Source organism: Lagopus leucura, unplaced genomic scaffold (assembly GCF_019238085.1).
Source record: "Lagopus leucura isolate 7727_CA_CO unplaced genomic scaffold, USGS_WTPT01 Super-Scaffold_73, whole genome shotgun sequence".
Taxonomy (NCBI): Eukaryota; Metazoa; Chordata; class Aves; order Galliformes; family Phasianidae; genus Lagopus; species Lagopus leucura.
Genome location: NW_024962252.1, coordinates 64,855,836 through 64,883,308, shown reverse-complemented (window position 1 = coordinate 64,883,308; position 27,473 = coordinate 64,855,836). Strand labels below are relative to the sequence as shown.

The 27,473-nt window shown below is 37.8% G+C and overlaps 1 protein-coding gene across 1 annotated transcript in view; it reads left to right on the top strand.

The window, feature by feature from the left end:
• The window catches only part of PCNX2 (pecanex 2), a 149,838-nt gene that overhangs the window by 85,242 nt on the left and 37,123 nt on the right, over positions 1-27,473 (top strand). The window contains exons 22-25 of the mRNA XM_042883139.1: positions 7,009-7,117; positions 11,741-11,870; positions 24,540-24,598; positions 26,722-26,937. Of these exons, the coding sequence (XP_042739073.1) occupies positions 7,009-7,117; positions 11,741-11,870; positions 24,540-24,598; positions 26,722-26,937 (514 nt within the window). The remainder of the gene's footprint in view (positions 1-7,008; positions 7,118-11,740; positions 11,871-24,539; positions 24,599-26,721; positions 26,938-27,473) is intronic.

The following is a 27,473-nucleotide window of genomic DNA, read 5'->3' as shown; positions in this document are numbered from 1 at the left end:
ATGTGGTGAACGCTGTGTTTCATAAATATATTCCTAAAAGATTTGGATTGATCATATTTCCATCTTCCTATATATATTCCTTTACACGATGATCTTGAAATTTCACAGTATCAGGGCTTCAAATATCAGTAAGCAGAAGCGAATAAACACAGCATGGAAAGTATTGTGCTTTCACAGTACTGTTCAAATACACCATAAGAATGTTATGACTTATGATGCAAGCATTGAAAGGCTTTAATATTTCTAGTGAATCTTATTTTATAGGATTTAATAGGTAAAAAGAGTTTCAAATGGCATTAAATAAAACTAGAAAGTCAGTGATTTGGAAAGCAAAGCCACAAAGTACAATAAAACTATTTCACCCGAGCTGGATTTCATATCCATAAACACTTACTTAAAATACTTAAAATATAAACAGATATTTAAAACATTTCACTCTTAATAATATTAACTTTTATATGCATAAATACAAATCAAGAAAAATAAATAAAAGTAGGTACTAGAATTTACTCCCAAGATTGAGAATAACAATTAACTGGAATTAGATTAACGTGAAAAAATAAGTATATCCCTTACTACCTGAAGAGCAGAATTCAAGGTTTAAATTCTTAGGAATCCAAACAGGAATATAAAGAAATAATTTTTCAAAGTGGAGGAGTATCGTTGCTTTCTGCATGTTTTAATCTATCATTTTTGTTTTGCACTTAAAGAATGTAGCTGTGCATATATGCCAGTTATTTTTGTTTAAAACCAATATGTGCATATACTCTTTTAAGGCACAGCAAAATTCAAGAAAATTTTCATGTTTATGCATTATTTAGTTCCAGTATTGCCAAAGAGTCTTCCCACACAGAGTCCTAACAGATGCCAGACAGACAGACAGACTGCCAAAAGCTAAAGCATTTCATAGTCTCCCTCTCACCTTCAGTATCTTCTGAATTCAGTATTTAATCTCTGTGCATTATTGAGACATAATAGATTAGGGAAAAGATCACATTTTAGAGGTGTTTCAGACTCCCCAGGTCTTTTTTTTCATATTAATTTCAGGTCATTCTCCATTTGTGTATTACTTTATTTGGTTAAGTAAGAATAACCAGATTTGAACAATATATCCTGCCTTTGTTTTGCTATTGATACATAGAATATTAATACATGTACCAGCATTCTCTAGAGACATCAGAACATGCTGATGTTAAAAGGATGGTTAAGATGATAAAATGCGTGTCCACGTAAAACAAATATGAAGGAAAGATGTGTGTTCTGCATTTCACTTGACAGCAATGGGAAAGTAGTGGTTTTAAATTCACTGAGTATACTAGTAATTTAAACTGAATATCAGAGACTTAAACCTATTTACTGTGCAAAACCATCACGTGAGTAAAGGTATCTAGGAACATGAAAACATTGTACCCTAATGTATAATTTTCCTGCTTTGTCAACTGTAGAAGACATTGAAGATCTAAGAAACTGTACTAAAAATTTTCATTGATAAGTCATTCTAAACTAGGATATGAAAGTTTCAAGAAAAAATATATTTTTTATGTATATTTAAGGAAGTTGTTATGAAGACAGGAAAAACTAAGCACAGACATTTTTTTTTAAACATTTTCATTCTAGATGGGAAAACTCCCCCTTTGTATGTAGCACTGTTTAAAAGTAAAATTCACATCCATCAAGAGCAATTAATTATCCTTATTCATGACAACATTTCACTGAGAATAAATTTCGTGTTTCACAGCATCACAGTAGAAGGCATCTTGTACAAGTTTGTCTTGTCCAATTCACCTACTTAAAGCAAATTCAGCTCAGGTTGCTCAGAGCTGTGTATGGATAAGTTTTGAATATCTTCACAAATGGAGATACCGTAATCTTTCTTGACCTGTTCCAACATACAACCACCTTCACACTGGAATGTCTTCATGTGTTCGGACAAGTTCTTGCACCTCACTTTGTACCTGCTGCCAGTTGGTCCTGTCACTGTGCATCTTTGAGAACAGTCTCCACTTTCTTTGTCCCCACCATCTGGCCTTCTATACACACTGTAAAACCCTTCACAAAGATCATTATTTTCTCAAGGCTAAGCAATCCCAGCTGTCTTAGCCTGTTTTCATGTGTCAGATTCTCCAATCCCTTAATCATCTTTATGACTCTTTGCTGGAATCAACCCAGTAGCTCCATCTTGTCTGGAGAGCCCAGAATTGATCACAGCGCTCCAGTGCTGAAAAGAAGGTGAAATGATCACCTCCCTTGACCTGCTAATAACACTCATTCCTGGGTTGTTCATATGGCACTGCTTTTCAGCTGGCTGTCTCCAGTCTTTGCAAGTTCCTTGTTTTGAACTTCATGAGGTTCTTGTCAGTCTCTTGATATCCTTCTGCATGGTGGGGCCACCATCTGGGGTGTCAGACACTCCTGGTTTTGTATTACAGAATGATAGAATGGCTTAGTTTGGAGAGGACCTTAAAGATCCAACCCCCTGCCATGGGCAAAGTTGCCACTCACTGGATCAGGCTGCCTAGGATCCTCTCCAACCTGGCCTTGACTGCCTTCAGAGATGGGGCATCCACAACCTCTCAGGGTAATCTGCTCCAGATCCTCACCACCCTGTAAGTAAAAAATTTCTTCTTAACATCTTATTAACCTAAATCTCTCCTCTTTTAGTTTAAAGCCATTCCCCCTTGTCCTATCACAGTCAGACTGTAAAAACTTGATCCCCTTCCTGCTTGTAAGCTCCCTTCGACTGCTGGAAGACCACAATAAAGTCTCCTCAGACCATCTGCAAACCTACTGCTCCATCATTTAGCTCATTAATTAAGATGTCAAGTGATATTGGCTCTGCTGTTGTCCTCTGGGATACTCCAACAACATGACTGGCCTCCAGCTGGACTTTGCTTCTGATCACAGCAGTTTGTTTGGAAGTTTCTGAAGTTTTCAGTCCACCTCATTGTCTTTTTGTTTAGTCCCTACTTTATGAGTTTGCCTTTGAGGTTGTTAGGAAGAACAGTGTCAAAAATTGTACTGAAGTTAGGATAGACACCATCTGTTGCTTTTTGTTCATTTGCCAGGCTGGTACTTTCGTTGTAGTAGGCTATCATATTGTTTGAGTATGGTTTCCCCTTTGTAAATACATGCTGAATGCACTCCATCTTGTCCTTTGCATGTTTGGGAATGGTTTCCTGAAATATTTGCTCCATTGTGCTCCTAGGGGTTGAGCTCTCCTGCTATTCTTGAAGAAAAGAGTGGTCTTTGATTTCTTTTAGCCCTCAGAACCACCTCCCCTTGTTTTCTATAACTTTTCAAGGACACTGAAGAACTGTGGCCTCTCAGTGGCATCATCTGTTTCTCTCATTACTTGTGTATGTGCCCCATCAGATCCCATGGAACTGGTTTTTTTTTTTTGTTTTTTTTTTTTTTTTTTTGTTTTTTGTTTTGTTTTGTTTTTCCAGTTGTTTTAAATACTTCCTAAATCAATTCATAGTTGCTCAGCATGTCTTCAGTTCTTCATACTTTCCCCCAGGTTTTGGAAGATAGCTTTTCCTGAAATCTACCTAGTAAAGACCAAGGGAAAGAAAGCACTGAGTAACCTGTCCTTCACTTGGTCCTCTGTTTTCTCTCATCTTTCTTTTGCTGCTTATATACCTGTAGAAGTCTTTCCTGTTGCCCTTCTCTTTCCTTGCCAGATTCAACTCCAGATGGGTTTGGCTTTCCTAATCCTGTCTAATCCTAATTGGTTCTGACAGTTTAAATAATGTTGAATGTTTTCCTCTACACTGCTGTCTCATGATTACTGAAGACTGAAACACAGATAGTTGTATTTGAAATGAGAGAATGTCCCTCTAACAATCAACTCCCTTGTGTTTATGCAGGTGAATTTTAGCACTTCAGTTTTTCCGTGAATTAAGCAATAGTATTTTACAAATCCTTGGAGTTCCTGTGTCAGATATAGAACAAAGTATATACTAAATTGGATAACACTGATAAGGAACAGTATTTTTGCATGTGGTTCTAGCAAAAAAAAGAAAAAAGAAAAAAAAAAGAAAAAAAAAAGAAAATGTAAGCAAGACCTCTTCTTAAATCCCTATGTTGGGGTTGCAAGATGAGATCACCTTAGTAAGTATATTTAGATATGTAAAATGATAGTGACAAGTTTATCTTATGCTGTTTTGTAGAACTCACCCTTGAAGAGATAATTTAAGAGTAATAGAGGTACTTGACAACTCTTCATGAAACAGGAGCTTGAAAATTACACATTTCCAGATCTTTAGGTGCAGTATTACAAGGCTCTCAAAAACCAGGCAAGGTTCAGTACAGTGTTCTTACATACGTATTCTTGCAAATGAAAACAAACTCCATTGCCTGTTTTGTAGAAACACTAGCTGAGACATAAGTGTTGAAAGAAACAGCAGCAAGATCAGGCAGTGCTGAATGTAGAGGTAGTGGGACTTGGTATAAGCAATGGGAAACTTGGGTTTCATGGCCTATTTTGCAAGAATCTGTAAAGACTGAAGGATGATGAAAGTGATGTAATGGAACAAAAAGCCAGAAGGGTCTCTTCCTGTATTTGATTTCCTAGCAAATGCAAACCTGAATTTTATTTGAGGTTTGAAAACCTTCAGATGAACCCTGAGCCTTGAGTGCAGCCAGGCTAATTTATGGCTTTGTGATTTCAGTCTGTAGCAGGCAAAACTGTGCTGGCTGCAGCAGTTTTGAATTCTTTGAGGTTTCAATGGCGAGTCATTAGCTTTTTCAGCCCTTCTTTTAAATTTTAACAGATATAATTTTTCCCCTGGCTGTTCATTCAGATGTTTCATATGGATAAAAATTAAGATGAAGCAAGCTCCCAGCCTGTAAAACAGGGTTCAAATAAAAGAAGTAATTTCTAATTTCAGTGCAGTTTTACTTGTCTGCTTTACTTAATGTTGTAGTTTTCAAATAACAAACAGAATTTCTGAGAAGAATAAATTTGACAAGATGTGAATTTCTCATAAACAAAGCAAAGATAACCAGGCTAAGCATTGAAGAGATCGTACACCTTTTTTTTATTAGAGCTTCACTGGTTTGAAATACTATGCCTATGCAAAGTTAATATAAACTGTATTTTGCATATTGTATCTAACTTAAGTTATGCCAAAGCATAACAGAATGTGTAAGTAGCACTTTCATCTCAAGTGAAAGGTTTATAGGTTAAATCCAAAGTATGCATGACACAGCAGCTGTTTCTGTGATCATTTGGTGGCACAAAGATGAAAACATTTTACTGTTATTAGTCATTTTGTACCACCCTCCCAATACACTTGCAATTATTTACAAGAGAATTCATAGAGAAGCTCCATGAAACATCTTGTAGGTGGATATAGGTGGTCAAGTGTTACACTGGGGCTGGAAACTTAGGGGCAGATGAAATTAGTTAGCCGGTGAAGGTGCATTCTCTTTGGTTGTCAATGTACTAGTGAATGGGGTGCGTGTGGAGGATCGTGTTCTGCCAAGCAGAAGAAGTCATGGGGACGCTTGAGTCCAGGCTAGTCAGATCTCCCTACCAATATGCAGGTGCAAGTATGGAGCTGCCAACTGGATGTGGGCCATAGAGGGTTTTTCTTCCAAGCAATGCTTTGGATTTGCTTGGAAGAGTGCTAGCTGGGCCGGACCACAACCTTGCTAGGGACCTTCCAAAGAATTTAAACATATGTCTACATAATACCAGTGCCTGGGAGCATTGCCTGGAAGCATTTAATCTACTGATTTTGATATATCCTCGGTGTCTTTCAGGATACTGACAATGTCTTGTTTTTCATTAACTCAGTTAATAGATATATTGTAGGAAATTTAATGTATATTTTCTACATGAGCATGAGATAATGCATTCTGGTTCATTCTCAACTTGTGTGCGTGTTGAGCTCTAATCTTCCTGACAGTGTCAGGAACCCACAGTGCAGTCTGAACCTGATGGCCCAGTGCAGACAAGACAAAAGATCTGTTCTGGCCTGATGCCAAGAGAGCTGGCAGAAAAGAATAACATATTCCAGGAAATAAGTACACATCGTTCTTCAATCAGAAACTGCTTGTTGCAGCACCAGGCATATTTTACAGAAAGCAAAAACAAATTTGGTGTGTTTTCCAACTTGTTCTGTGCAACAATGAAAATTCATGCTCATGCAACATGTTTAAGGTAGGATGATCTTGAAAATGCAACTGTAATTCATGGTTAACGCCAAGCATATGCTCACACAGAGATGGCATCTTCCATAACTTCAACAAATAAAAATGTTGTGCTTGAGAGAAATATGCCTGGTTTCCATGTGCAGAGCCACGTGCTACACTTTCTGCTTCTTTTTTCAATATCTATTTTATCCTGTTGTCTCTTCTCCTGTAATTCTCAAATGTCTAGTTGCTAGTGTGCTATATGCAGCAAAAATCAGAACCTTTTTTCCTACTTGCTAATTAGAATCATCAAATGGCTTGGGTTGGAAGGAAATTTAAAGCTTATGCAGTATCATGGTGGGCTGCTGCCCACCAGCTCATGCTGCCCAGGGCCCTATCCAACCTGGTCTTGAGTACTTCCAGGATTGGGGAATCCACGGCTTCTCTGAGCACCCTATTCCTATGCTTCACCACCCTCTGAGTGAAAAATGTCCTCCTAAAATCTGATCTAATTATCCCCTTTTTTAGTTTGTTTTATCCCCTTGTTTTGTCACTATCAGACTGCATAAAAGTCTATCCTCAACCTGTTCATTAGCTCCTCTAGTACCTGGGTATTTCTGCAGAAAGGTAGTCTGCCAGTGACCTCATTGTGATGCTTAAGAATGTACATAACTGTATGTGAGTTTCGAAAGAAAAATATACTTTTGTCCCTCACTGATGTTGCACCTTAATGCCAATGAAAGGTAACAATACAATAGGAGCTATCTCACCTTCATCCCAGTAGACAGTTCTGAAAGTGACACATCTTTTAGATATTAATACTTAAAACTACCTCAGTGCCTAAAATGTGTTTGTTTGTTTGTTTTCCAGCTGTGGGACCTGCTGCAAAAGTTGCAGTTCATCATGACATACATCGCTCCCTGGCAGATTGCCTGGGGGTCATCGTTCCATGTGTTTGCTCAGCTCTTTGCAATACCTCATATCCTTTATATTTTTCTTTATTCTTGAATTCCATTTCATGTATATAATTTATTTACAGTGTTTGAACAAGGTGTGAAGTTTCCAGGTAACCTGTATTTTTAAATGTGCAAATGTTTACAGTACATCCACGGAAATCTGGCTTTCGCTGTTTCTTGACTATGTAGGATCTGAAATGGGGAAACTGAATTCCAACGCAAGCTGCTTTATTTATGCCTTTCCACTTCTCACCCAGTCACATATCTGTAGCCCTCAGCACTGAGTTCTGATGCATTTGGAAAGAAGCAGTTTGGCTGACATAGTACCTCCAGGTTTTATGTATACAGGAGCTAGTTTTGTGAAGTGCTGGGTGTATTGCTGACTGAGCTCTAAGATACTACTTACTTTCTCAGTTGCTTCTAATTACTATCTTACATACAAATTCATGTCAGTGAGCCAGTTTCTGTTGCAACTGACCTGATTTTTTTTCATGTTTCAAAAGCAAGTGTATTTTAACATTTGTAAGTACGCTTTTCATTGTGGAGCTGAAAAGCATTTGTCTTTTTGACATTTCCACTCTGTTTTATAAATATATTCATCAACACTAAGACAGTCCTTCAGAAACTTTCTTAGTGCCCATTCCAGGGCTATGAACGTTTTGTTTTTTTTATGAATACAGAGAGTTAAAACGCAGAGTCTAACAACCTCCAAATGCCTGCAGGGATTAAAAATATAGAGGACTTTTTAAACAAAATTGTTTCACTTTGAAGTTTAATTCTGTTAGGAACTTGATTTAATACAGGAAAAAGGTAATGAAGTAAAACACTTTAGCTTATCAAATTTAACTTTATTGGCATGCCAAGCATTTTCGGAGACTAACTTTTCATTTCTTCCTTCCCTTCCAATTGAATCTGTGAAAAAGAGTTGGGTGAAGTGTTTTTAGTTCAGATCTGCTGAAGAGTTAACTATGTACTGTTTATTAGGTTCATACATTTAAATCTTTGACCTTTCATCCTGTAGAAAATGGTTCTTTCCCTAGAGTGATTTTTTTCCCCCTCTTGAGTGGTTTTTCCCCTCTGCTATTTGCTGTGATATACTTAATCATATGCTACATTGATTAACTGTGCATGTGTTTGTAGATGGGAAACATAAATTGGAGTCTTTGACAGATTGAAGTGAAGACAGAATAACTCCCAAAAGGAAAGCTTTAAATTGGCTATTTACAAACAAAAAACATTTTAAAAAATTGTTAGTTATCAGAAATTTTTGAATGATTTGTAGCAAGTTACAATGGAATTTCATAACAAAAAAGATATTTTCATCTCTGTTGTAGGTATGAATTGCAGGAAAAAATACAGTTATTTAGCAAAACATTTGAGTATTAAGATTATATTTCAGTGCGTTTCTGTTTGATCACATATATTTTTGCACAGTGATGACTTCAGTCTTGATAAAAGTACTAAGTAAGCTTTGCAAAATGGAAAGCAGTGAACTATCAGGATTCAGTTTGTTTACACGCTTATTACCAAAGTGATCTAAATTAGCTTTCTATTATTTATACTAATAATGTCCTTGTAAATGTGCATCTATCTTTCAAGACAATGTGGCAATAAAGGTACTGGTTCAATGCCCGAGTTACTATTCCCACAACAACAATTGCTCTGCCTTTTTTGCACAGTATTTTTATTTGTTGTTACCATAACCCTGCAGACAGTACTAATGAATACATATTGCATGTATGGCACTAAATCTGCCTTTTCTTTGCAGAGTTAAATATTTGCGGCTCTTAATTGCCCAGATCACTTCCACAAACAAGACACCAAAATTTAAGTTTAAAAGCTCCTAGGTGAGTTTTTGCTGTAGAAATCAGTGACTGAGAAGTTCCATCTACTTCAGTGAATTTCATTCAGGTGTGCAGGGAATGAAAGGAAACGAACCTGGAGCTTTGCCTGGAGGGCATTGTAGAGTCTTCACCATTCGTGTTCTTAGAGAATTCAGACAAACATCTGTCAAGAGACACAGAGGTTTAGCTGTGGCTGCTGGATGATCTCAGTGACTCCATAAAGTTCCTCATAATTCTGCAGTTCTGAGCTGAGACTTCAGAAGCAGAAATTGACTTCAGGCTGGAGGACAGATCTGCTACTTCATTTCCCAGTGTTTAAATGGGTGAAATGAGATTGTGCTCGTTTCTTTTACATTGCCAGCACATTGAGAAAGTTAGTCTAGTTTGTAGTCTAAGTAGGTTTTTACCTAAAAAATAAACAGTGAGATTTTGAAAGAAAGGATTTGTAGTTTAGATTGTTCTGCTTTTAAGTGCTTCTGCCTTCAGTGTATCAGGATGACAACTCTAGCAGCAGAAAAGAATGCCCTTTGAAAATCGATTCTTCCACCTCTAAGAAGTGCTCTCATGCCTGGAAGTGACCAAATGTCTTAGCTCAGAGTAACTGCAATTAAAAATGTGTGTTCGGGCATTAGAGGATTTGGACTGGATTTACTGCATAGTTTTTTATTGAAGGAAGGGGATGGAAGATTTTTAAAACATAAACCTTTCATTTACTTGTTTTGAAGCTGATCTGAATTCAGACAGACTTTTAAATAATATTTAATCCTCAAATAGAATGTTTTATTTCACTCTGAACAACTTTTGGTTAATTCTTCTCAAAATTTGATTTTAGCCACCTTGAAAAGAAAATCCATTATTCGCAAATAAAGAAATTCTGTTTCTACACTGTACAATGTAACAAAGATGGCACGCAGGCAAACTCACTTGAAATGCAGAGCAAGAAAGAATGGCTGTAGATTTTTGACAGTTTTATATATATATATATATATATGCACCAGATACATCAAATGTATATATATATCTGTATATTACTGCACACATCCGCTCTAGGTAAGTATTTCTGGTGCTGTTACTTGTTTTCATGACACGTTTACATATGTGAAACACTTTATTAAAGTCACTCTTCACAAGTCAAATGAGAAATAGCTTTTGACTTGTATGTAGTAGAGCATTATGTCTTTCAGCAAAAATAAAACTGTTGCTACTGCTTATGTCTTTAACGCAAACAGTTCACAGGGGAATCCTAAATGTCTTAACTCATGAAAGTGGCAATTTTTAAATCAATGATGACATTAGAACTCTCTGTAGGAAACTGGATTTACTGTCCTTATCTGTTCTCCTTGCTCTTTTTTGTCTCTTCAACTCCCATGCCTCCTTCCCTTATTCAACACTTGTAAATACTTGTTCATCTTTTGCAGTCAATGCTGCTTATGACTACAGGGTAATGTGACAGTTTAACTTTTGGTGTACTTGCTTCCTGCTCTGTGCACTGTCACTTTTTGAACTCTAAACTCTAAGGGCAGCTCATTTTGCAAGTTCACTAATGCATAAAGACACCATTCACAACCACTTTCTTTTAATATGTTTGAGGGATTTGAGAGAGATCTTTTGGCAAATATTGGTTTGTAGATTTTGTAAATTGCTTTGAAAGCATGGCTGGTTAGCCTTTTAATGGAAATAATGTATTGCAAATGATGCTACATTTGTGAAGATGTTTACTGTACAGACTTAGACTGCGGAGGACACATTATTAGAACTAAAAGGCTGTGGTGGTTGAGCAATTTGACTTGAATTTTAGAATGAGATGCACTTGATTGCTGTACTTGACGGTTGCCCCTTTGTCTGTGGCTTCTATATTTAGTACATTCCTTCCAATGGAAGTCGAAGTCCTTTGTTAAGGAAGGACAACTTGTCATTTACACCACCTTGGGTACTTTTTTCCTGAGATTTCATGGTCGTGGTTTAAGTTAAAGAAGAATTAATGCTGAAGAGTTTGCCTGTGTTTTGTTTTGTTTCGAAATCATATTTCTTTTAATACGTACCTTTTGCTGTGTCCTTATCCATTGCCTAAGTTGCTTTCCAGCAATCCAGAATAAGAATTTAAAGTAAGCCATGGATTTATGTATTCATTATAGTGTTTCTGTGGTATTTTCTATTCCTCTGTCCTCATCCTCTCATTTTGTACGTATTTCAAAAAGCATTAAATGCAGAACATTTTTTTAACTTTTAAATCAGCATGAAATTTTAAATTGTCGATAAAAACTAACCTGAAAGTGTGCTTTAAAGCCAGTAAGTTGGATTGTATAGGTGTAGTACTAGCTAATTTCCAAATAAGTAGGAACTCACAAAATGAAGTGTCAGCCTCGCTAGTAGGATGATTCCAATGCAGAGAACTAAGAATTTCCATAAAAATAATTATTTTTTGGCTCTGCATGTTAAAACCCTTTCTGTCAGACTCTCAAGAATCTCTTTGTGTTATAGAAGGTATGTTCGGTAGATAGAAAAAGGTGCTGCTGTAGCTACAATCAGGATCTGTCCTTGGGCAGAGGTTAGACCAAGTCACCCTGCTAATACTGTACTCTATTCAAACTTGTCACCTCCATTACAACTGTGCAACATTGAAAAGACATGGATTACATGCTGGTAATTGGCAATTTGGCACTGCCTGACTTCCTTTCTTCTCCCTCTACCTCTTTGGTAAGATAAGCAATAAAAAGGCAAAAATGATTTTAAGAATTTGCCTCAAAAATGGTTTGAAAGTATGACTAAATAATGTGTGTTACCTTAACTTGCACTTTTCAGACTCTGCCATGCTTTTTTTCCAAACTCTGGCCACTTCAGTCTTTTCTACTCCACTGAGTCCATTCCTTGGTAGTGTCATCTTTATTGCATCATACGCAAGACCGATCAAGTTCTGGGAGAAAAATTACAAGTAAGACTATTCAAAAGTTATTTTTAAAGGTTTTGCTCTCATTCATTTTATTTCTGGAAGTATTTTTCTTTCCAAAGATATTCCATAAACTGTTGTAGGCCATGAGGAGTTAATCTTCTGAATCTTGATTCTGATGTTTTACTCATATTCATTCTGTTGTTTCTAACAATGTATATAAACAATTATCAGTATGCTACAGATAAGCTGTCACATTGCATTTGTTTTACAGGCATACAATAACAAAGCTGTGGGAAAAAAAAATGGTAAAACTCCCAGTTGTCAGCCTTTTTTGTCTTACTAGCTAGTGTTAGCAACTAAATCTGTTAAGCCTTTGGCACTACAAGTCAGGCTGCATTAATATATTTTATACTGGCCTGATTAAATGTTACCACTGGGATGTGGCAGGTAACTCTTATAGAGAAGAGATGATGAGTGTGCATTGTAATTACTTGCTACATCTGATCTTAGAGTTTGACATAGGAATTTGTTGTCAGACTTTAGCTGTCATTCATGCAGTTTCATGAGGACATAGACTTAGAATATTGAACAGATTGAATAAAGAGCTGCTCGTTTTATCCTGTGGGATTTCAGAGTGCTTGGTAATGGGGATTGAAGGGTTTCCAACAAGAGTAGCAGATAAAAGAGAATGGTCTTATTCAACTAGAGGTAGTTTTCAGAAGGAATGCGTACCAACATGTTACTGGGCTCTGAGTAAACATGGCAGCTGCAGAGCACTGGTGGGAAGCACAAAGTGAAAATTGTACTGGCCAAAGTAGGATTTGGTCAAAGCAATGAGAAGTGTTGTGCATTTATCACACATCTTGTATTCGATACCATGAGAGCCTTGACAGAGTTCAGAAGTGGAAATGACAGTGACAGCTTCCTCCATCTTTTTAGGGGGAAGGATCTGACGAATTTCTGAAGAGTTTATTTTTTTGTTTCAATTTGACTTGTGTTAGTAAGCAAATATGTACTCCTCTATAAAGAAACTCAGAGATGAAGCCAAGTTAAATAAAGCTTCTGAGTATGACGAGATTTGTGGAAAGCTTTTGGAGCAAGCTGAGCTTTGTGTGCTTCACAGAATTCTTTGTCACACATCCTTTTCTGGGTCAACAAGTTCATTTTTCTGATGGTAGTCTTGGAAAGTCAGTAAGCTACTGCTAATCCCACAGACAGCTTTACATTTTGTACAGAAATTTTGAATAGTAGGAAGTGGAGAATTGAATATTTTCTGCATTTCAACCAGAGCATTTTGAAGGCACATGGCTGCTTTTTTTCTGTGCAGGTTAGAGAATTGGACTCATTAACTGTAGGCATATAACTTCCATGTAGTTAGATTAGTGTGATATCTATAGGTTAATATAGAAGGAAATAGATAGGAACATTTTAATTTGCTTTGAGTTGGTCTAAAGCTTTGGGGACAAGATGAACAGAAGATATCCAAAGGAATTCCAGAAGATGGTGGTTAATGCTTAAATTAGAGAGTCTTGTTTTCATCAGTACTGACAATAAGTGACTCCTTCCAGAGGAAGTAAAGAAGCTGATGCTAATCATTTTTGAAAATAAAACCCCATGTCAAAAAAATTTAACATTTTTAATGCTTTAAACTGCTGCTGCTTGTCTTTTCAAAATAAGCAGTAATTACAGCTTTGTCTTCAATGTGAGTGCTCAAATTAGAGCTGTGAAAGGTTTGTGCTTTGTTGTTTGTTAGAAATTGTGGTACATCTTTTGGTCTTATCACTTAAAACACAAAACCACAACCTTTCCCTCAAAAAAAAAAAGTTCAGAAATAGTAAGAGGCCTTGTAGAACACTCAGATAATCATAAAAATGAAATAAATGTTTGCCTGAACCTGTGGAATTCCACAGTATGCATCTCCTAAATTGATGTTTATTTTGTCCCTAGCAGTTCTGACTCTTCTTTGCCTTGCTTGCACTTCAGTATTTCACTGCTCATGTGAAGAACTGAGCAGAGTGAGTGACAGCTGGACTGAAAAATTCCAGGGTCATTAAAGGGACACAATGATAAGACAGAAAAATTCAGGGGAAGGAAATAATATTGTACTTCAAGTAGGGAAATTTCCTTCAAAATGTTTGAAATAATTGAATAAAGTGAGACTGGCATTGTCTTATTGCCTTAAATCTTTACCCTTCAGTATCTAAAAAATCAAAAGCGTGGCTTGACTACTTTCTGTCAGAGCTGTAGAGTTAAATAGGCTCAGGAATTTGAACTGTAAGGGAAGGTTGTTCTGTCTCCTCCACTGACCTCTCTTTGGGCAGCAGTGTCTTGGAGCAGGACACACACACTGAGTTTTCAGGTGCTACAAGAGCAAACAATGCACAGAGGCAAGTAATTTCTTTTTGGAGTGCACTGACAGTTACTTTTGCTAAATTTTGCTCACAGTGTTCATGGATAGTTACAGGTTCAGTACAGTGGAGTCTGGGGTAGATGAAGCAACCTTGACTTTTTTCTTTTTTTTCTTTCTTGCAATTCTATACTCATTACCTGTTGACAGAGACTTCTTCCCAGGGGAAAGCTACTTCCAGTGTGCTTTATATAGCTTTTTTGTTTTGCCTATTTTGCATATTCATTTTCAAACACTTCCTTATCATGTTGATGCCTACATTAAATTATCATATTTATATTAGCTACTCAAAAACTCATTTATGTTTATATGAGATTACACAGATAGTTATTTCATGGCTGTATTTTTATAGTTTAACTTGTTAACTACACTAACCAAAAACAATTTTGGCAAGCAACCTACATGTCTCAACTTAAAATATGATGGTTTTGTTTCTCTTTTGTTTCTCTTCTAATAAGGTTGCATTGATAAAGCATCTATCCTGTTTATCAGTACTTGCACACTTCTCTGCTGTCAATCAAACTACATTCCTTTGTTGTTTCACTTGAGCAAAACCCATTTTGCACACTCCATTTTCTCTCATCTCATTTGGGCCAGCAGTGTGAAATTAGCTGAGTTAAAAGCATCAGGTTCATTTTCTGTAAAGTGAATCCAGAACTAAATCTTTGGACATTAACAAGCAGAGAGCCCCACATTAAATAGGCTCTTAGGTAAGTTGCTTGGGCAGTGAGCAGCTTCTCCATCTGTGTCTTAAAGCGTTGTCTTGGTTGTCACAACCTGATATGTTCTGAGAGCACATGAGCACGTCTTAAGTTTCCAAGCCTTACCTTTAGTCTCAGTTTTTTTTTTTGCTGACTACTCAGAAATTTGGTTTCTCAGGTTTCTTACAGGACATCTGCCACTCTGGATGGTGTGATTTGGAGTTGAAAGTCTTAGGGAATGCAGATGATGGCTTGTTTGTTTTCTTGGGGAGATGGAGAAACTCAAATGGGTAAAAAAAAATAAAAATAAAGAAAACAACAAAGAAAAGTTCCTCTTAAGCAGTAAGCAAACTGTGAAATTCCTAGCAAGCTCCTCAAATTTAGGAACCGTGCTGTGCCTGTTTGTGCTCTGGCAGTGTGTGCTCAGAGCATGGGTGTCCTCCTTAGAGCTGACATATGCTGGTTGTTTATAGCGCGTGCTTCTGGGCTCACTACAGTGTGAAGCCTGGCACAGCTATGCATCACAGAGGTCAGGGATCTTTCTGGAAGAAGAAGAAAGAAATCAGGCAATAGGGAGGGGAGGTTAGGAAACAATGACCTCTCATACCACCATTTTTTACAGCTTTTGCTGCCACTGTTGTTGAAAAGAGAGGGGTAGAAAGTCAGAAAGATGGCCTGCACTCAGGAGCTAGTTGTCCTGTGGGAGTCCAATTCTGAGAAATTTTCTCTTTAGAAAGAGTTTGGGTTTGTCCTGCCGTCAGCCTGAGTTCTGTTTCACTCTTTATTTTCACAGCTGTTGGAACGATTAGGCTGTAGATGTCAGAGAGAGAAAAGGAAACAGCAGTAAATCTTATTTAACGTATAGACACTTTAAAGTGTAGCTTTGGCTGAAATGCTGTTGTTCCATTCCACTGCTTTGCTTTCTTTCTTAACTACTTTGTCTCCCTCTTGTCTTCCCTTCCTCTTATCTCACGTTGTATCTCAGATATGGGAACTAACAGAACAGAGCAGAAAGTATACTTTCATTCCCCAGCAGATCTAATCCCAAGATTGCCCTGAGCAGACTCTTCTCTGCTGCAGCTGTGACTTGTCCCCACAGACAATGAGCTGCCACCAGCACTCCAGGGTTTTAAGTGCCTGCAAACCTCTCCCCCCTCTCACATGCGCTTTCCTGCCTCTGTTCATCCCTGGTCACTTGGTTTGGTGCCTGCTTTTGGGTAAGGGACGGCTTGCATTTGCTTTGAAAGATCTCTAGTGAATTGCTGTCTGGTTTAACTAAATTAATGTCCTAAAAGAAGCTGTGATTAAATTGCCGGTTACTTCAGAACAGCATTACTAGATGCCTCTCTCTGTTTGAGAATATGTGAGCAAGTCTTTCTTTTCTCCAAGTGCATCACTGTGTTGTTGCTCGGTCATTGTGGTCTGGCAAACAGCTACCTGTATGAAGCTCATATAGTTGGGGATAGAGGGTGAGGAGAATGTGCCCTCTCTTAGATTAAATGCAGCTGCCATTTTCTTTTTTTTTTCTGCTGTCTGTCTGACATAATTTGTCCATCATGCACAGCCTGCAGGTGGAGTGGGGAGAGTTTTCCGAATGTGAGCATAACAAGGATTGACCTCACACTGTGCACGTGTGTGGGAAAAGGAGATGTGAAAAGTACCCATCTGCTCCTTTCCCTTTTCCCATAAAATAACAAGCCTTCCACTTCCAAATTATTATTTTTTAATGCACCCTAGGGCATCTGGTTTCCCTGTGAGCCTGCTCATCTGGTGCAGCTGCCAAAAGCCCTGGTCCAAACACAAAATGAAATACCATTCACCCATAGCTGTCAGTGGACCTTGCTTGGGAGCTGCAAGGGGCTTTTTCTTTTTTTTTTTTTTTGTCTCACTATGTTGTTTGATTTCTCACATGTTCACATGTTCTTAGACCTCCATAGTAGTGATGTTTACAGAGGAACAACTGCAGCAAATGTTTATAGTTCAGTAGTCTTGGACGTTGATTTATAATGAATACTTTAAAGAAAGGTACATTAACCTCAGAAGTCAACAATTATTGTGTGACTTAACCATAAGAGGACACTTTTCCTCCCAGATGTACTGTTTGCCTTATTTCCTTGAATGTTGTTTGAGAAATGTTGTGTTCTGACTCTGTCGCTGCCAATTGCCCTCTCTCAGAGTTCAATTTTTCTGAATGTTTTCAGCCACCAGCTTGAAAGCCCAGCCATGAGTTCTGCAGTTCATTTATATCTTTTTAGTTTCTTCTTAACTGCTTCTATTTTTCTGCTAATTTTTGCATTTGTCTCTCTGACTGCTTCTGTTTCTGTGCTGTTTTTATAAACTGATCAGAAAGAAGCATTGTATTGCAGTTGCAAGATTTTACAGTACAGGTTATTACTGAGTTGTATGTATGTTAATCATTTTGATGACTGTGACTCTTTTAAGAGGTCTTTACTGGATTGGTCTCAGGGCTTTTCCAGACTTTTATTGAGTGTTAAGTTAGTTTATAACTCAGCAAAGTAGTGCAAATTTCAGTGTGTAGATTAAACTAGAATGGACATTCATTAGTGCCCAGGACTTACAAGTCAAAACAAACAGAATAAATGAAGAAACAGCTTTTAGTTTGAATTTTCGGTGCATTGTCTTCAAATCAGAATAGGTTGCCTGTTCCCTCTTCCCAGGGTATGTTGAATTTACTAAGATTTTCTGATGACTTCAAAAGGATTTAGATCCTTGAGTGCTCAGCCTAGTTTGGCAGTAGGGGATCCCATGGGTATGGTGTTCCTATTGACAGCAGCAGTCCTCTCCACCTGGCAGTGATGCAAAAGCTGAAAACATCTGAGTTTGCTGCTGGTTTTCCTTTGTGAGTCTTCCCTTACAACTGGAATATTTCCCTAGCAAAGATGATTTTTGGAAATAAAAGAAATGTTCCTTTATCAAAACAGTGAGCATGGGCTATTCTCTGGGAGGTTGCGCCTGATGATGTGTGCCGATGATGTCTTTGGCATTGCAGGAGAGGACGGAGAAACCACAACTTTTGAATAACTTCATCTGTACTTCAGCCTTAGCTCTTCACAATCTCAGAAGTTGTGTGCTACTCATTAAACTTGTTCAGCTGATTGTCTTCTTGAGACCATTCCCTCTTTCCTCACTGCTCTAGGCCTATATGGTATACATCTTCACATTGCACACCACTGCCACTGAGCTTGTACGTGCAACGCTGGACCACTATGAAGTCTTTAATTCCCTTCAGCGCAGGGCTTTGAGGTGTTGCTTCAGTTAAAGCCTCAGGCCTGAGAAGCCCTGATAGAAATCATGTCCCCCACTTATTTTGAGCTGTCATCTTCCCCTTAGCTGGTGGCCTTGTGAGCATGTATGCCTCCTTGGCCACTTGCAGCACAGATATATGCACGTTCTTGCCAAACTAAGCCTTACTCTATTGCTTGACATCACAGTTGGAGTCTTAGCTATCAGGGAAAAATACAGGTGAGGAAAATACAGGTGAGGAAAAACAGGCCTTTAGCTGAATAAAACTGGTATTAAAATCAGTGTTTTCAAAGTTGTCAAGATTTTTAAACTCAGGGGAGACTACAGAAAATTCAAAGCTGTATTTCTGTGGTTTGGCGGTATCTCTTTAACTGGTAACATCTCCTCTTCTCAAATTTTGCCTATGGCAGTCAATAAAACAAATTGAGGCTAATTGAATAGGAGCCATATGTGTGATAATTAATTGGGAGAGCATTCTGATTCAATGCTCTGTAGTTCCCTGCAGAGTTAAAGATGCATTCACAACTCCAGTTCATTGAATCATTTTAAGAGGACAGAATAAAGACAGAAGGGAGGCATCAGAGAAAGAATCCATGCTGAGACCAGGCAGGAACACAAGCAGAGATCAAAACCACAAGTGGGATAAATGAAAAGGGAAAGGGATGGGCGAAGAGGCAAAATGCATGCAGTGGAAAATCTAAGATGTTTATGAGCAGGAATTCAGACCTGTAGACGAGAAGAAATCATGAGCACAATAGAACAGGATTTCCGAAGATGTTTAGAAAGGAAGACAACAGCAAGGAGGAAGAGAAAGATGAGAATAGACTCATAAATTAGAGTTAGGAAGCAGGTAATATTTTAAGTGCTTAAATGGATGTGCAGTGACTCTAAACTTTTATCAGCTGTTCTTCTAATGCTTGGCTTCCAAATCATATAAATCTAGTGCAATCAAATAAACTTGTGAAATTTCTGTTGTGTTAAGTGTTGGGAACCAGTCCAAGTGCATTTCCTGTGAGTTCTGAGCAAGTGTTCATCCCATTCACTTTTATAATATAGATCACTTCCTGTTTTAGATTTAACTGAATCAGACATTTAGGAGTAGGCTGAGGTTAGGAGTGGTAAACTCAGATCTTTCATTCAAGAGGATGCTTGCTTGTCCAACTTTTGTCAAGATTTAAAGACAGGTGGAAAGTTGACATTGCAGAGAGGATGTTCATTTGAACAGAAATGATGTGCAAATTGTAAACTGATAGCAGCAGGGAGTAATTCATGCTACAGCCCAGTTGTGTCTTGATATGCTAGGAAATATACTGGACCTAAATTGCCTCAGTTCTCAGAAGAGCAAAATATAAAATTTCTCTCGCTTCTTTCTGAGGTTATACAAAATACAGAATTATATCACCATTACCGCTGAGAATCATCGCAGAAGCTCTGTGCTAATTGGTGGTAGATAAATACAGGATAGAGAAATACTTTTTATCTTTCGACTAGCAATTTTTGCTCTCAAAATACCATGTAGTCTCCATGTGCTGGGAGGCTTTTTTCAATCTGAAGAGTACTATAGGGACTGACATAATGACTGCTGTAAATTATCAGCCTTTTCAACAGTTCTTGCAATAAGAATAATTATTAAATAAAAAAAAAAAAACCTTAAAATTTATCCCTGCTGGATTTTGTGCAATTGTAGAGTAGTGGTAAAATTTTCGTTATTTTTTGGTGTCATTAATACTTCGCTCCCAGTTTGATGGCACTGAAACAACTTGATTAGCTTCTGTTTTGTCTTCCTGCACCTTTTGCTGAGAAATCTGTAAATATGGAGAACCTCTTAATGATCTAAACTAGTATTTCTAATGTAGGCTTTCTTTTTAAGACATCACTTCCTAGTGTTTGTTTTATTCTTTCTCATACATCCTCTCGGTCTCCATCTCCTACTTTTGTTTGTAAGTAATCATCTCAAGTCTAGAAGTGACAGGTAAAATATAAAAAATATGCTGTTATAATACTGTGCACTGAAAAAGATTAACAGCATTTTATCAGCATGAAGAATTTTAAGAATGAATTTTGAAACACTTTGCTGTCCTTTCCTCCTTTCATGTTGCTGAAGCAATTTGCATCTCTCTGTGTGGAGTAAGGGAAATAAACATCTTGGCACGCTTGCTGGAGCAGCTTCCAGTGCTTTGGTATATATTTTTTAGCTGTCTGATCTTTTTCTCTCTCTTTTTCTGCTAAAAACTTCCCCAGGACTTTTCTCATTGCCTCCTTTTTACTCTCCAGCCTCTTACAATTTGTAAAGTTTTAATCTCTTCACCCTCATGGGCCCATTTTGCTGCCTTTTCTGGAAGCACCAGAGTCTGAGTCCTACAGGTCTCTGGGCCCAGAGATGGGCACCATCCGTATGATGTCTGTATGACTCATAACAGGGAAACCAGAAGAATAACTCTTACCTGTAATGCTTCAGATGCAGGTTTTTGTGTATGTAATTATCACATTTGCTTTTAAATTGACAGTATGTCTGAGTTGTGCACATTAAGCGTGGTTGGGATGCAAGATGCTGCACTAAGCACAGTACTTCCAGGTATTACAGGCATTCCATCAGTGACAAGAGCAAACATAGACATACCAAACGCTGATAGTAAAATCTTTCTATGTTTTAAAAGGATCCCTCATTAGCAACATCTTTAACAACTGAAACTTTTTTACACCTTACCCCTTCTAGTTTCCTAGACTGTGATCAGAGCCACTGTTTATTATTTCTAGATGAAACACTGGAGAACGGAGGGACAGAAGGAAAGAAGAAAGCATGAAGAATAAAAATCAGAATGAGAGATCAGGAAGGAGATATTGTTTCCATTTATAAAAGATCTTTCCTTATTAACATGGGTTAAGCCTAGAGCATGTCTTCTATGCAACTGCCCAGAAAACCTGGGCATAGTTATGCACAAAGGGGCTGTGAGCCTTTGCTGTTGTAATCATATTGAAATATTCTGCCTTTTAGATGAAATTGATTTAAAACAACTTGGACATCCTCACACTTCCAATTAGTACCATCATTTTTGCCTTTGGTGTCCTTCAGATATTCATGATGCTTGTTTATTCTGCTGTTTCCTCATTCACCCCCCTCCCTGCTTTGCTACCTTAGCCTACTACTACTACTGTGTTTTTAATGTTAAGCCTTCCATTTATAATGCAGCAGCATAAGACATTCAAATGAATAATTGTAGGGCTGCAGCACAGTAATGTTTCTTCCTGTTAGACTTGTCAGGTGTCATGGAAAGGTGGATTAAAATTACTTGAACACTGACAGAAGAAAACTTTGGATCTTCCTTAGAAAAGCATCTCTTGCATTCCCCCGCAGGGGACTGCTTTCCTTTGTTTTGCTCTTTTATAAAACTAGAGATCCCTTACTTCACAGCAGGAAACCTGGAAATCTTGAATTTATGTGTTGCGGCAAAATCCAGCTACTGCAAGGTGGATGGAACAGTTATTTTCATCTTTTGGAAATAAACACAGATAATTTTTCCCTTCAGTTTGCCTGATTCTCAGTATCCACCCCAGGCTCCCTGAATTGAATCTTCCTCAGTCTATTTTCTGCCCTTCTAATGAATTTGGGAGAGTAAGGTGGGAGAATTCTTTCCAGGCTGAGAAACAAGATGATATTTTTGGATGGTGGATGCATAGGAAATAACTTGATCCTTCTGCAAAGTAAGCAAGTATTATAATGACACGAACAGTGCCACACAAACCAGTAAATTATCTGAGCATCTATATGAATGATAGACTAAAAGAGCATGAGTTAGATATTTCAGAACTAGGGAATACGTTGGTGTTAAAATAGCTGAAGAAGTTCAAAGACAATCACTTGCTCTTAGGGGCAAGTGCCTGAGGACCTGCTCAGTTTGCATGGAATAATGCAGTTCAAGAAGAAATCCAATTACTGAGCTAATTATCACCTTGTATGAATGGTAACAATCAAATTTAAGGCAGGAAGCCACTGGAGAATGGCACAAATCTCCCACTTGTCCAAGAAGTTCACTTAGGAGGTCCTACTTGACAGCAGAAAGACCAGGAGTAAAGATGTAGCTAGTTTAAGGAGCAATGCTTTGGAGTTTAATGCTAAGCAAAATCCTGTTCCCTTCAAGAAGCTGCAAACATAGCTACAGCTACTAATAATTGTGGAACGTTTTTAAAATCCTACGTGATTCCTTGAGTGAATTTCTTCAAGTAAACTGAACTTCAGGACAAAAGTAGTTCACTCTGCTTTATCAACTGTATGTATTATCCTCGGTGTTCATAAAAAATGAAAATTATCCTTCAAAATATCAGTATGAGTCTTTGAGTATAGCTGGTAGTATCTGAAGAGTTGAATCCTTTCTCATCTTGTGTCCTGAGGCCTATCTGTTTAAGAAATTGTGCTTAGAATGAAGGGAGAAGCTGCAACGCAGCCTGGTTTGGCTTTGCGAGAGCCCTTCTGCTTCTTGCCCTCATTCAGGCTGCTTCATCTGTCACGGAATCACCTGCAGCACTCACATTTCTCCTAAAAAGGAAAAAAAAAAAAAAAGTGGGGGGAGAAGGGGGAGTGGGTAGAAGGGAGGGAATGAAACAGAGTCAGAGTTGCATGCTGGATAAAGGGTTCTTTATATAGATTAGAATTTTCTGTATAGTGCTTGATTTGTATGAGTCTGAATGAGCTTCAAAAACAGTAAAGGTTTACAGGTTGATAAAAATTCGGAGTAAAAAGTAGTATTGACTTGTACTTCATTCTGCCACACTGATTTCAGAGGGACTGAAAGCTAATAAGTAGTCTCGTAATCTTAACACAAGCAATTTTGAAAATGGCAATGTTTTTCTGCTGAGAATGGAAAATTGTTTGAATTCTACAACCTAATCTTTATGCTTACTCTTGCATATGTTGCATTTGCAGGTGGATGTTTATCTGGGTGAAAGAATTCTGACAAGCTTTTTGAAGTAAAATCATTCTTTATATTCTGAATTGCTTAGGAACCCTCCTTTCCACCCCCCATGTTACCATTTTCTGTTACATAGGAAATGAAAACTGTCGTTCTTGTAACTTGGCCAACCAGACGAAGGAAGATAAATAATGCATCAAATGAAATGTTAATGTATGTAGATGGTATCCTAATATTAATTACAAATAATTCTAATTACGACTCCTATCTTCCCTGACTGTATTTATTACAAAGTGAAGAACATGCTTTTAAAAGCAAAAATCAGTAGTTCAATGGGAGTAAAAGTACAGCAGTTCTTTACCCTTTTCTACAGCATGGAAGTGTGACTCTGCTAGTTTGCTGGTTAGTTTTCCATAGGTTGGTTGGTTGGTTTGTTGTTTTGGTTTGGTTTTTTTTTTTCCCATAGCAGAGTCAGCTGTAGAAGGTGGATAAAAAAAAAATAATTCTAACGTGGCATCCTTCCCTCAATTCAGCTTTAGCATGAATTTATAGCTTTAGTGTACAATCTTCCAGACCTTTAAATCACTTGTATATAGAAACGTAAGAAATCATAAAGCACCATTAGCAGAGTAATATTTTGGGCTAATAATGTAGGTTTCCTGTAGCATTCTTGTTAGCTGAGGCTTTCACTTGTACTCTGAAGGCTTGGGAGATGGGTACTGGGTAAATGCTTTGGACTTCTGGTGTTGAGTAGACAGTTGAGTAGACACCACAGCAGCCACTTCCTTCTGGTGGACACAGCTTGCCCACACAGATTTACTTGTTCTTTATCTTCAGACTTTACCATGTATTTTGTTATGGGTAAGAATAAAAGCTCCATCCACTATTCCTTACAGTCCTTTCCATTCTGTGACTTTTTCTCCTGTGGGATTTATATCCCTCTGGTGCAGTGAAAACTTGGAGTAGGGGCTTTGTCATTCCCAAGAGAGACAGGATTTCTTTGTGTATGGACTGAGTGCCAGAGTTCACTCTGTTTTTTAAGAAATGACTACAGGGAATCTCTCATTCTGCCTAGGTAAATAAACTAAATAAACAAAGTGTGTTTGTTTTCCTTTCATGTTATACACCCACAGAAATGTTTTCAGATAAACAAAACCCATTATATTGAGTTATTGGCCTAAAGACTTAGAAGGGAAGAAAGTCTGGTTTAATATTTTTTCAGTGTTCAATGTTTCGGTGGCACCTGACTGATGTGCTTTTGGAACAAGTATGTATACACACTTGGGATAAACTGATGACCAGGTTAGAGGTGTGTATTGCATACTGATATGGAATGTAAAGAAATATTAAAAAGAAAATAAAAACACTTCTTTGGTAGAATCTTGTTTAAAACAGAGTATGCTGCACAACTGGCTGTGTCTTTGTTTTCTAGCACCAAAAGGTCGGACCATTCCAACACAAGACTGGCTATTCAGATCGAAAAAGATGCAGGTATGGCTTGGGAACTTGGATGATTTGTTTTGCTTCATTTGCAAAATGTGATGTGTTTACTCCATTAAGGCTTTAGCTGTTTGAGAGATTCAAAGGGATTAAATGTTATGGGAGCAAACCGGAGTGTTTTAAATGTAACAGAGCACCTGTTTAAGTCATGTACCTTGATAAATAAATGCACTCTTGATTTACGTGAAGCTGATTAGGTAGCTGCTGGGATACAAATCACTTGATTAACAGCCTTTCTGTTTGCGTGGAGCACGTGGCAGACACTCTAGCTAGATTTGAAGGTCAGCCATGGTCAGGGAAGGGTTTTGGAAAAAAGCAGCAGATTAACGGTGCCCCTATCACTATGCAGTTTGGGCTGACAGGTATCTCCTATTCCCTGGAGAGAAGCCCTTCTGGATGAGGGGTAGAGGAAGGGAACGGGAAGTGAGAGGGGCTAAAAGTGCAGGAGGAATCAGAAAAAAAATAAGCTTGTAAGCCGATGGATTTCTCCTTCAGGTAACGGTCCATTAAGTGAGCTCTGATCCACAGCAATCCAAAACACCTTCCTGATTGGCACTGAGCAATTCCCATGAGACTGGGAATGGAGCATTTTTTGACAATTTAGGAAGCATGAGGTGTGTATGATACCCGAGCTGATGCTCTCCAACGGCACAGGGTCCTTTCCAGCTGATATCTGGGTTTCATGCCAAATCCTCGTTCCAGTGAGAGAGATTAGGATCTCATAAGTGGTTTCTTCCTGTTTCGCATTCTGCGACTGCTTTTATTTTACCTCTGAGGTTTTGGAGGCTTGTATTGTGGTAGAAGTTTACCTTGTGATTATTGCTGTTTTCAGACCTCCCCACCCTCCCTTTTAGTGCTTATCCCTTAGCAGCATGAATAAATACACATCTTGAAGCAGAAATTGGAGTAATCTGGGATGTCTCTGAAGACAAAAGGAGTGTTAGCAGTTCGAGGCATACATAATACTCTTTCTTATTTATCATTTCAAGGCAAAGTGTTAAGATGTTTCTCAAGGCCATTCTGTCTTCTGATAACAATAACCCTTATTATTAGCATATGTGCTGATTACACACGTTGACTGTGTTTTTAAAAGTATAGCTCAAGTGAAGCATTCCTTTTGTGTGTGCTTCAAAAATTACCTTTGATAATTGTACTCCAGAAAATATCTAGCGGAGAATGTCTGTACCTACATACACACCTGTGTGTCTGTACGTACTGTATATACCAATGGCCATGGTGATGAAATGCTGTGTAGTAACGTGCCAACTTTTCTTCCTGTATTGATGAGCAATTTGTAGGGGAAATTGCAGCCTGATGTCCTCTTATTTTTTCTCCAAAATATGAACTTACATAAATATTCATACGTACCTGTACGCATGTATTCATGTATATTCTTGTACCTTAGAGGTCTTTTCCAACCTTAATGAACGGTTAATCCAGGCAGTGTGTAAAGGGACAGCTGATGCTATTTGTAAAGTGAGTGGTAGCGATTCTTGTCTTGAATGAACTTTGTTTCATTTTTTTTCAATATACTGAACATGCCTTTACGTTTGCTCATCTTAACTACTCAAAGGATATGTCATAGACCAAGCCTTGAAAAACAACTAGAGGACTACAGGAAGTAACTCCCAGCAAAGCTAGTGGAAAATGTGACCAATTATTTAGCTAGTGAAAGTATCATAAATAATATTTAGATTTAAGCTTGTGCACTTAATCATGATTTCTAGTTTCTAAAATGAAGAACAATAGATAGACTTCAGCTTAGCATAGCAGAGTCTGTCAGTGGAGCTGAGAAATTCTTGATGTTGTAAAACACAAATAAGGTAATTCGGTTCAGCCTGATCTCTGTTATCACTAATTCGTTGTTGGATTTATGATATTGTTTGTATTAAGCAAAAGTTTCAGGCCTGATACTCTAAGGGAAACTACTTAGCAGTTTTGTAGTGCAGTTCGTGTAAACTATCACCAGGAAGATAGTTCTCTCCACCTAGCTGGAGGAAGAGGTCTGATGCAGGAGTGAAAAAGAGGATAGGATTTTATGCAGAATGGCTTAGTTTATTTATCTGTTTGTTTTGTTTTGCTTTTTTTACAAGTATCTGCTGCTCTGGTTGCAGGAAATGATGACAATAATCTCAACTCAATTTTTTATGAGCATTTGACAAGATCGCTGCAGGAGTCGCTTTGTGGAGATTTGATTCTGGGCCGCTGGGGAAACTACAACACAGGAGACTGTTTTATTCTAGCATCAGATTATCTAAATGCATTTGTGCACTTGATCGAAATTGGGAATGGCCTGGTCACCTTTCAGCTCAGAGGGCTGGAATTTCGAGGTAAGGATTCCTGATGATTTAAATAACAGCAGAAACTGCCTGTGTTTCTTAACCTGTCACAAATCTATTTTTGATCTTAAGATCTTAACATAGATTTTAACATTCCCTCCTGCCATTTTTTTAAATTGATATTTCTGCTTAAAAACTCTGTATTTCTTGTTATCATTATTTGAATTACAGATTTTCAAAACTTGAATGTTAAGAAATTTGTACTCGTGTTCTGCAGTATCACAAGACATTCAGAAACAAAATGTACTGAGTTTTTCTTTGGTTCACTGATCTTTCATGTTAAGCTTAGGCAAGTATTCAAATTATTTTTCTCTCTCCATAATCACAAAAATTGAAGTTGCTATTAAAATTGTTCAACTTCCCCACAAACTGGCCTTTGAAACACTACCAAAAATCGTAAGATGCCTCCAACAGTAAATATACCATGCCAAATCGTGCAAAATGCTGGTGCTGAGATGGTTTCCATCACTGTGGAGTAGGAGAGAAGAAGCAAGTAAATCAAGCTTTCATATTTCTCTTGTTTGGGA